At 44.7% G+C, this 11,154-nt stretch overlaps 1 protein-coding gene across 1 annotated transcript in view; it reads left to right on the top strand.

The window, feature by feature from the left end:
- The first annotated feature begins 2,134 nt into the window (after positions 1-2,134).
- C14H13orf42 (chromosome 14 C13orf42 homolog) overlaps positions 2,135-11,154 on the top strand; it is a 29,420-nt gene continuing 20,400 nt past the window's right edge. Inside the window, exon 1 of the mRNA XM_054446926.2 lies at positions 2,135-2,613. Within this exon, the coding sequence (XP_054302901.2) occupies positions 2,200-2,613 (414 nt within the window). The 5' untranslated portion in view covers positions 2,135-2,199. The remainder of the gene's footprint in view (positions 2,614-11,154) is intronic.

The raw sequence follows: 11,154 nt of genomic DNA, 5'->3' as shown, positions 1-11,154 counted from the left end.
CCAGGAGGGAGGCGGCTTCAGGACAGGACTGGCGTCGGAGGTGACTGACAGCAGTCAGCTGCTGGGTCATGGCTGCTGCTTAATGTCCTGTCCATTTCGTGTTCACGAAATGTCCTGCAGGTTGATGTCAGTAGAATTTTATCTCAATTTTCTTTCTAGGTCTGACCCTTGGGAAGAATCCAGCACGAGGTAGGAGTGAAGAAAGGAGAATGTAGAGGAAGACAGTTTTATTCCCTTTGTGATCAAGAGGTTAGGTCACTTGTGGCATTCTGGATATGGAGGTAGACTTCATTTTTATTGATTTAAACTATCTAAATCCATGTAGAATAAGTGTAATTGTAAACCCACTGGCACAAGCTACTGAGAAAGGCTGTGTAGTCATAGCTTGTGGATACCTCTTAGAAGAAGTTCAGTCAGCACTTACCCATCCCGGGTGCTTTGATATTATGCATGAGTCAAGGTAGAGAAGTGGTTTGGAGAGAGACTTCCCCTGGATACCTGGGAACTCAGTGACTTTATGAGTTCATTGCAGTGAGGGGGCATTGGGACCAGCATAATGGGCTGGAAGCTGGACAGTTGAGTCTGAGGACTCGTTCTGCACTTGCCTGATTGAGACCACAGACAAGTCTCATAACCTCTCCAGGGCGCTCCTTCTTCATCTGTGAATTGATGACCACTAAAGATGATAATAGAAATAATGCTTCTCTTCCAAGGAAGCTACAAATATTAAATAAATTAATATGTGTGGAGAAGCTTTATCATCCCTAAAGCATGCTACAACTGTGAAGCTGAAATGCTCCACATGTGAGGGGCTGTGCCACCCCAGTGCTTAGAAGAATGCCACAGGCAGAGGATGCCCTCAACAGGAAAACATTTATAATGATATTTTACAGTCATACAAAGAAAAGTATGGTTATTGTTCTGATGCAGGATACAAAAATTTAAAAATGTTTTTATTTGCGTCACAGACCTCTGAATATCTGATGAAACCATGGATCTTTTCTTTCTCTTAAAACACACACACACACACACACACGCACACACACACACACACCACACAGAGCATACAGCAAAAATAAACCATGCTAATACATTCATTTAGTAATGCTTTACATACAATTTCTGGGGACTTATACTTTCTCTTGGCTCATAGCTTAAGAAAATGCCTGACCTAAAGACTGGTGCAGGCTTGTACTCTCTGACTGTAGTCTAGGAGAGAAATAGACTGCATAGAAGAATGAACAAAATAACAATGTTTAGCATCTGCCTGAGAAAAATGCTACGGAGAACATCTCTGGAATTCTAATAGATTCCTACAATCCTCTTGAAAAAACGGTTTATATCTGATGTTAACTAGTCTAAGTTAAAAATGTGCTCAGGCTAAAGAAAGTGTCTGCCCCACAAATGTGGCCACCCTTCAGCTCACTGACGCTTTTGTGCAAAAAGTCGTGGTCCGGATATCTGAATCCTCCTCCTGCCTCCACAATGGGCTGCTATCCGGTAACGGCTGTGAGGTCCCATTACCGCAGGGCGAGGCTCTTCCAGGACGCTCAGATGCCTGCTCAGAGCCCGGCTTATCGGGGGGATCTGCGAGCTCCTGTCAACGCCCTGGTGTGTCCACCCTGGCCCATCTCGGGGGACTAGATTTTACCCTGAGCAACACATGATTTTTGGGTAAGGGCTGTCCCTGCTAAGTGGAATTTCATTTTGGATTCAGAGAATTCAGAACCGGAGCCAGCTCAGCCCAGGTGGAAATGTAAAAATCCACACCAAGATCAACTTAAACTGAGTGAGACCATGGCCAGCGATGGAAAGTGAAAAGGAAAGAAAATAACTGAGCAGGCAAAGCTCTGTGCCACTTTCTCCATCCAGCTGGGGCCTTCCACTGGAGAGCACAGAAGGTATTTGCACCAAATGCTTGATAAAGCCAGCCAGGGCACTCGTTTTTGAGCTCACAGTGCACTACCTTCTATCTTCGGGTTGTTTATGGCCTCTTGGTTATAGGATGTAAACATCCCCCATGGGAGATGTGCAGGTCATCCACCTGATCAAGCCAGTGCTCCCTGGGATCCCAGAGATCAGAGGCCTCCTGGAAGGCAGATGGTGCGAGGCCTGGATGTCGGCTCCTCTCCCTGCATCTAGATTAAGTGGCGGCAGCACAGGCAGCTGGAAGGTACCCACAGAAAGAAATCGAGCACTATGTTCAGAAAGATCCACTCCATCTTTAACTCCAGCCCACAGAGAAAGACGGCGGCTGAGAGCCCCTTCTACGAAGGAGCCAGCCCTGCGGTGAAGCTGATTCGAAGCAGCTCCATGTATGTGGTCGGGGACCACGGGGAGAAATTCAGCGAGTCCTTAAAGAAGTACAAAAGCACCAGTAGCGTGGACACCAGCCTGTACTACCTGCGGCAGGAGGAGGACCGGGCGTGGATGTATTCGCGCACCCAGGACTGCCTGCAGTACCTGCAGGAGCTTCTGGCCTTGCGCAAAAAATATCTCAGCAGCTTCAGTGATCTGAAGCCCCACCGCACCCAGGGGATTTCCTCAACCTCCTCCAAATCTTCCAAGGGAGGGAAAAAGACTCCTGTCCGGTCTACTCCCAAAGAAATAAAGGTAAGTGCTGCTGAGCAGTACAATTTAGATGAGGGTTTTTCTGAGGGCCTTGGACAACTCTTTGAAAGTTGCTTCCCACCTCTGCGTGGCTTAATTAATCTGACACATTCTGAGCCATGGCGCAATAGTCCTCAGATGCTTTATGCGGCCATCTCCCCAGCCTGGGGAAGGGTGGCTAAGCCCATGTTTATTACTCATTTATTTATTATTAACTTTATTTTAGGTTCAGGGGTACACATGCAGGTTTGTTATATAGGTAAATTGTGTGTCACAAGGGTTTGGTGTACAGATTATTTTGTCACCCAGGTAATAAGCATAGTGCCTGATTGGTAGTTTCTTGATCCATGTTTATTTTTAATACCCAGGGAGCAAAAAGGAGCAGGTAATGGTGTCCACAGAGCAGCTCGGTGGGGAAGACATGGATTTTGGTGTCAGGCGGCACCGTATTTGCATTGCACATCTGTCATTTACTGCCCAGTGTTATAGGTGAGGTAATGCTTGTGTGGCATTTGGATGACAGCAAATCATTTTTCAACAAATTGCTGGTTTTTAAAAAATTATTGTTTTCACATCTAAAAATCCTGGTGAAAAGTGAAATCATCATATGACTAGATGTTTTCAGATATTGAGGTGCTTAGCCCCACGCAAGCCAAACAGCTGGAAAATTCCTCCATCTGTACCTCAGACCAGGCATGTGCTGGCTCAGGCATAGCCACGGAGAGAGTCTGTGTCTCTTGGGAGATTCCCGGATGGCTTTGGGCACTGGAGGTCTCCAGACAGTCACAAGCATGAAATGAGTGAAATAAATAATTTGCGTTTATCTCCTTGTTTATGCTTATCACAGTGTTTTGTATATATCATCTTTTCTTGAGCATCCCAATAAAGCCAGTACAGTAGGTGGGGAGGAACTCCTTCAGTATCACAGAAGGGCAAACTGAGGCTTGGTGACCCGCCTCTGGGTGCTAGGTCACCTAATTTTAATTATGAGCCCGGAATTCATTCAGTAGATCTTTCTTTTATTTCCTCAGACTTGTATTTATTTAAAGACAGAGTCTCCCCTGTTGCTCAGGCTGGAGTGCAGTGGCACGATCATAGCTCACTGCAACCTCAGCCTCCTGGACTCAAGTGATCCTCCCACCTCAGCTTTCCAAGTAGCTGGGACTACAGGCACCTGCCACCACACCTGGCTAATTTAAATTTTTTTTTTTTTTGTAGAGACGGGAGTCTTGCTTTGTTGCTCAGGCTGGTCTCAAACTCCTGACCTCAAGCAGTCCTCCCGCCTTGGTCTCCCAAAGTGCTGGGTTTACAGGTGTGAGTCGCCAAACTCAGCCTGCTTTTATTTATTTCTAATGCGTGTAGGTTGAGGATGTTTTGTTGTATACTTCCATCAATCATTTTCTTGATGACCGGATGAGATGTTTGAAGCAGGCCTGTCTCCCGCTTCCTTGCTTTCTCCCCAGAGTGTCCTGTAGGCCGTGCAAACTCCATTAATGTTGAATGACTGATTGGCCCACTATCAAATCTCTAGGGCTTGGCCTAACCCAATTGGTTTCAACTGTCTGCATGTTATACCAGGTGGGAGCAGTTTAAATAATCATTTTAACTCTAAAAGTATGTCAGTGTTGGGGGCCCATACAAAAGGGTCCTAGTCGCGGGTCCTGGTGCTGACTCTGTGGCCAGCCAGCTATAGATCTGTGGGCCAACCACCTCTGATGACAGAGGGAGTTGCAGTGGTTTCTGGACTCCTTTCCAGCTTGGATATTCTGGGGTAGTAGGCACTGGCTAGATTTCCTCTAGTTACTACATTTCTCTGCAAATGGAGCTCTCTCTTATAGGACCTACCTCCCTTCCTTGTTGAGCTGTCTGAAGATAGAGGGAGAGAGCAGAAGCAAGAATGACCAGTTCTAGCCCTTTGAACGGCTGTGCAGAGGCACATGGGCCTGATATAATGTAGGGATCTCCTTTGGAGATGCCTCTCACCACAGTGCAGTCAGGAAAGTTTTGAAAGGACACAAGTCAATCAGAACAAGATTTGAATTTTAGGTCTGCTTTTTACCAGCTGTGTGCCTTCGTTAAGGGAAGTTCACCTCTCTGGATCTGTTTTTCTGTCAGATAATAATGGAAATGATAATGTGAGGAGTAGGCTCCTGCACTAATTGTTCCCAGCACATACCAGGTACTTAATCCAGCGTTCACTGACTCTGAAATGTTGGGTACAGGAGGCTCTTAGCAGTCTTTTCAGCTGCTGTCTTTCCCCGTGGCTCTGACAGAAACAGCTGTATGCTGGGCCTGCCTGTGAAATGATGGGTTCAGGCTTCATGGCTGGTGAGGTGGCCCATGGCTGCCTGGGTCTCTGTGCATTGCCGGGACAGGGGACCAGAAGGACTCCTTCGCCCTGGAATGCCATTACCCCATGCTTTGGGAGAAAGCCCTGCTGACATTCCAGGCTTAGTGAAAACACCATTCTTTCCCCTGACTACCTACTATGAGTTGAACTGTATCCCCTCAAAATGTATATGTGGAAGTCCTAACCCCCAGTACCACAGATAGTGACCTCAGTTAGAAACTAGGTGATTGCAGATGTAATTAGTTAAGATGAGGTCATGCTGGAGTAGGGTGGGCCCCTAATCCCATAGGACTGGTGTTTTCATAAGAAGATGGCCATGTGAGGACACAGAGATGCAGGGAGAATGCCACGGACAAAAACTAAGGACCTACCAGAAGCCAGGAGAAAGGCCTGGAACAGACCCTTCACCAGCACCTTCAGAAGGAGCATGACCCTGCGGACACCTTCTGGCCTCCAGAACTGTGAGATCTATAGCTCTAAGCTACAGAAGCTACCCAGTTTGTGGTGCTTTGTTACAGTGGCCCTAGGAGATGAATATACCCCTGTATAGAATTAGCCTCTTCTCTTCTCTTCTCCGGCATTGGTCTGAACACACCTCTATTTTAGCTTTCATCACATCCTACTGTGGTTTGTTAAAATGTGTGTCTCCCCTGGTGGACTGCAGTGAACTTGGTGAGCTTGAAGCTGAAACAGTATCTTTCTCATTTTTCTATCTCCAGAGCATAAGAGTGAATACTATCAATCATTTGTAGATGCTTTATAGCCTTTAAAAGTCTGATGTCTTTTGTGCCATACAGAGGGGAGAGCCGGCCTCCATATAGGGAGGGAGCAGTGCTCTCTGTGACTCCAGGGCACCATGGCAGGCCCTCTCTGCTGCCCTCCCTCCATCCAGATGCAAGCCCCTGGCCTGGCCACAGGACCTAAGTTCCCTTGTCTGTCCCTCTTTTGTGGTAAGTTAGTGGCTTTTAAACTATTTTGATTAGAATCCATTGCAGTAAGAAACATATTTTGGATATGGACCCAGTTTACCCAAACACACAAATGAAACAAAAGTTTTATGAAATAGACTTACTCCTGTTCCTTGCTTAGCACTATGATGTTTTCCAAAGCATTCTATGCTATTCTAATTTTTTTTTTTAAATTGTCATGACACAATAACTTGATTTCACAAGCCATTACTAGATCAAGACATATGGCTCTCATACTCTGGAATGAGGCTTTCTAACAGGTACCATTGACCTGTGAATGGCATCCAAGGCCAGGGTACCAAATGATCTGTTACCCCAGCCCCCTGGAGATACCCAGAGCCTAGAAGACCACCCATGTGGCTCAATGGGAGGAGGAAGTCAGGACACACTAGAAGCGAGGTGAGCCTCGGGTGGGTCTGGGAGCCCTTCCTGGGACCCTGCATGGTGGGAGTCTCTGCCAGGCCCTCTGGCAATATACTCCTCCCTCAGAAGAGGTCATTATAAAAATGAATGAAAGACACTTTTTGCAACATTTTAAAATCAAAACAACAACAAAAATCTATATGTGAGGGTTTTTGTGTCAGTGTTGGGAATGAGCTGCAGTTTGGGACTCATTGTTTAGGTGCTAAAAGGTTAGAATTTCTAACCCAGGGCATAATGTGTGCAGCAGAAGGATGGCATGTTTGAAGTGTGTCTTGTCAAGGAATGTAGAGTCTCTGAACCAACAGGACAAGCCTCCTCCTGCTCTGGGCACCTTGGGTGTTTCTTGCCAGTGAGGAAGAGCAATGATGTTCTCCTCTACACCCACTTCCCCTGCTCCCGTGCCATAGCCCAGGCACAGTCAGGAACAATCAGCTGTATTCCTGACTTCTAATCACCCTCCAAACATGACCTGTTGGCTATTAGCCTCATTCTATAAAGGAGAAAACTGGGGCTTGGGGGCATTAAGAGATTTGTTTAAGGCCATGCTCCTGATGAAGAGAAAGCCAGGATTTGATCCCAATCTGTATCGTGCCAGAACTCACACTCTTGTCAATGTATCCACAGCATCTTTTGACTGGAAAACATGTTTTGATCTTGTATAACATAGAAGATGCAAGAGCATGCACCTTAGGATGCAGTGCAGAGGCTGCTTTATCCTGAACACCTGGGCCAGAGAGAGTCATTAGGGAGGCAGATGCGTCATACTGCACGTGGATTCTGTGTAGGGTGAAGCCCTCCCAAAGTGGGAGAGACTGGGCTTCTTTTCTTCAAGAGAAACCTGGTGAAAGGAAGTGGCCAGAAGGTATGCTTTAAATTGTTTTCTTTCCACAATCCGTGGATGGAATTTATCTCCATCTTGACTTCTTTTCACATGGCTACCTGTGATTCCAGTTTTACTCTAGGTCTCCATAGCATTGAAATATTGAGTTTGTATATCATCTAGTTTTGCACTTCTCAGTACACACTAGGAAAAGACTGAGGAAACAGTGCAAGCACAGCTACAATCGGAACTTCATGATGGGTAGGTATTATGTCCTGAAACCATTTTTCAACAAGATACATTCATATCTCCCAGCTCATTCTACAAAGTATCTGAGATGAAGAATCTATGGCAGCTGAATTAGCTTCTGTGTAGCTGAATTAGCTTCTGTGTCATGTCAGAACTCATACTGTCAATATATCTACAGCATCTTTTGACTGGAAAACATATTTTGATCTTGTATAACATACAAGATTCAAGAGCATACAGAATTGTTAAGTAGCGCCAGAAATTGGAAAATCAAGAGAGAAAAAAAATCATAGAAAATCAAGACCACTCAAAATAATATGCAGATCATAGAAGCTAATTCAGCTGCCATAGATGAGCCTTAGATTTGGCTCTGTCCTTGCTGGAAGCTAAGATAAAAAGAGCTGGACTTGTTTCAAAATTCTGATGATCTGAGAAGAACCATACCCATTGCTTAGGGGAGTGAGATTTTTCCCCTGGCTTTGAATTTCAAAATATCTCATATGGCACTTGACTCAGGGAGTCTTGTGTGATGTCGTTAGTGATGCCCTTAATAATATTTTAGTAACAGTTTATTAATATATCACTCACTTGTCCCTTAACACATATTGATTGAGCACATACTATGTGTCAGGAGCTGTTCTAGATGCTAGTGAAGAAGAAAAAGTCCCTGTCCTCGTGGGGGTAGTTGGTCTTGTGAGAGAGCAAGACCAGAGTTCCTACGGTGATTTCTCAGAGCCCCAGCTGTAACCACACAGGGTGTGGTCCTGAACTGCATCTTAGTGAGAGACTACGGATTGGCAGCTTAGCTGAGCTCAGTAGCTTCTGCCAGTCCCTTCTGAGCCCAGGGAAGAATTCAAATGCCAGAGGTATGGATAGATCACATACCCTTCCAATGGCCTTTGTCAAAATCCTCTGAAGAATTGGTTCACCCCAGGAGAGAAAAATGTCTGTGAAAAGTAACAAGTTGTCCTGCTGTGTTTTTTGCTATTCCCACTCCACCCTGCATCCTAGCATGTTAGACAGCCGATTGCTCCCTGTGGAGTTTGTTCCAGGGTCACGTATGGGATGTGACTGGCTTCAGCCTCTGTGTGTGCCTGTCTCACTTGCTTGTTCTTGTTGATTTCTTCAAGCTGCAGCCCTCTCCTGCTATGACGAGCCCTGGGTTATTTTACTTCTCTCTTTTCTCACCTACTCATAAACATCACTTTTCTTAGCTTGGCTTTTTTTTTTTTTTAATATAATAGCTTTAATTCACATACATAAAACTCAGTCTTTCACAGTGTACAAGTCAGTGGTTTTTAGTCGATTCAGTATTGTGTAATCTTCACCACCATCTAATTTGGAAACATTTTCATTACAAATTTAAGCTTTATTTTAGTGTGGTACAATAAATGTAACATAACTTTTACCATTTTCACACAGCACTTCATAGTTCCTGAAATGAGTGCTTTTTAGTGTCTTCAGATTATGGGTAATGAAGTCTATTACAGTTAACAAATTCTTAAGAAATTAAATACTTTTCTCGAACTCCTAGACTCAGGCAGTCCGCCCACCTCAGCCTCCCAGAGTGCTGGGATTACAGGTGTGAGCCACCACGCTCCATGTACTAAATGCTTTTCTTTGAATGACTTTGTATCAATTTTTTTAAAAGTAAAAGTTCATACTACTAGATATCCTTCAAAATGTTAATAGCCAGACAATAACCGGGGTCTTTCACACTAGTCTCCCATGAGCTTTTCCAAATTATCATTTATATAAATGTATAATAATTCATCCAAAGGATTATTAAGCCCTAATTAATGTATTTTTAGAACACTTTATTAAAGTATTGTTAGTAGTACCCTAGAATATGAATTCCTTAAAAGATCGTGGACCCTCTCAAAGTAGCTCATTTAGAAATCAGGAGAGTGTTTTTATAAAAGGTTTAACAATTATTTATTTAAATATGAAACAGTCTTTTAAAGTAAAATATTTTAATATTACCATTTTAACTATTTTAAAGCGTACAATGCAGTGGCATTAAGTACATTCACAGTGTTGTGTAGTGATCACTACCATCCATCTCCACAACTTTTTCATTCCATACAGAAACTGCACCCATCGAACACGAACTCCTCATTTCCCCCTTTCCCCAGTCCATGGTAGTCTCTGTTCTACTTTCTGTCTCTGTGAATTTGCCCATTTTAGCACCTGACATAAGTGGAATCATACTCGTTCTTCTGTGTCTGGCTTATGGCACTTAGCACAACGTCTTTAAGGCTTGTCTGTGTTGTTGCTTGTGTCAGAGCTTCCTTTCTTTCTTTTTTTTCCTTTTGAGATAGAGTCTTGCACTGTGGCCTGCGCTGGTATGCAGTGGCACGATCTTGGCTCGCTGCAACCTCTGCCTCCTGGGTTCAAGTGATTCTCCTGCCTCAGCCTCCTGAGTAGCTGGGACTATAGGCGCTCACCACCACACCTGGCTAATTTTTGTATTTTTAGTAGAGACGGGGTTTCACTATGTTGGCCAGGCTGGTCTCGAACTCCTGGCCTCATGATCCACCCGCCTGGGCCTCCCAAAGTGCTGGGATTACAGGTGTGAGCCACTGCGCCTGGCCCAGAACTTCCTTTCTTTCTATGACTGATCAGTCTTGGTTTCAATGGGAGGTGAAGAGGAAAAGTTGAAGCCTGTGCTCTGCATCTGACTAGAGTGCTTGCTGGCATTTGGGGTCCTTCCTGAGGACAGCTCCCCCACTTTTAGGGCCAGAGAAACAGCAACAACCACAGGCCACTTTGAGAAATGGGCCATCTAAGTGGACCCAAGCCTGGCTAGATCACAGGGAAGAGGCTTGGAGGCTGGCGACAGAGCCAGGCTGCTGTTTTGGGGTTGGCAGCAGAATGCTATGGAACCCCATGGCTCCCACGCAGTCCAGATGGTTCACGTTGGACATTTTCTCAGGCGGGGTTACTTGTTGATATGACTTGACTATGTGTCTCCACCCAAATCTCATCTCAAATTGTAATCCCCATGTGTCAAGGGAGGGAGGTGATTGGATTATGGGGGCGGTTTACCCCATGCTGTCATGATAACGAGGGAGTTCTCATGGGATCCGGTTGTTTTAAAGGTGTGGCACTTCCTCTTTTGCTTGCTCTTCTCTTTCCTGACACCTTATGAAGAAGGTACTTGCTTCTCCTTCATCTTCTGCCATGACTGTAAGTTTCCTGAGGCTTCCCCAGCCATGTGGAACTGTGAGTCAATTAACCTCTTTCCTTGATAAATCACCCAGTCTCAGGTATTTCTTTAATAGCAGTGTGAACATGGACTAACATACTGGTCACTCACCACAGTCAGAGGAAACCTCATTAATTCTCTCATGGATGCCTGAGTAGCGTGGATTTCTGATATGTCTGCCTGGATGAACTAGTTGCAAAATATACACCCCTCCCTGACCCTCAACTAATGAAACTCACCTGTTATAAGAATGGTTTAAAAAGAACCCATGGAATTCTGAAGAATACCTGTCAAAAGTGATTGATTTTTAGTGAAAATAGTTTTATTCTGAAAATAGTTAGCTTTCAGAATAATTTTCTATTAAGGCCACTCAGCCTTGGTTCATAAAATGAGACCATATCAACAGCCTGTAGAGGCTCTTTCTCTTCTATGGCAGGAGGGTCTGAATCCAATTCATCTAAAAAGACTCCAAATCGTCTGTATATTAATTGCATATGGGATAAGAAGCAGGTTCTGGATCTGTTTT

Source organism: Pongo pygmaeus, chromosome 14 (assembly GCF_028885625.2).
Source record: "Pongo pygmaeus isolate AG05252 chromosome 14, NHGRI_mPonPyg2-v2.0_pri, whole genome shotgun sequence".
Taxonomy (NCBI): Eukaryota; Metazoa; Chordata; class Mammalia; order Primates; family Hominidae; genus Pongo; species Pongo pygmaeus.
Note: the sequence above shows the minus strand (reverse complement) of the source record. Positions and strands in the feature narration are given on the sequence as shown.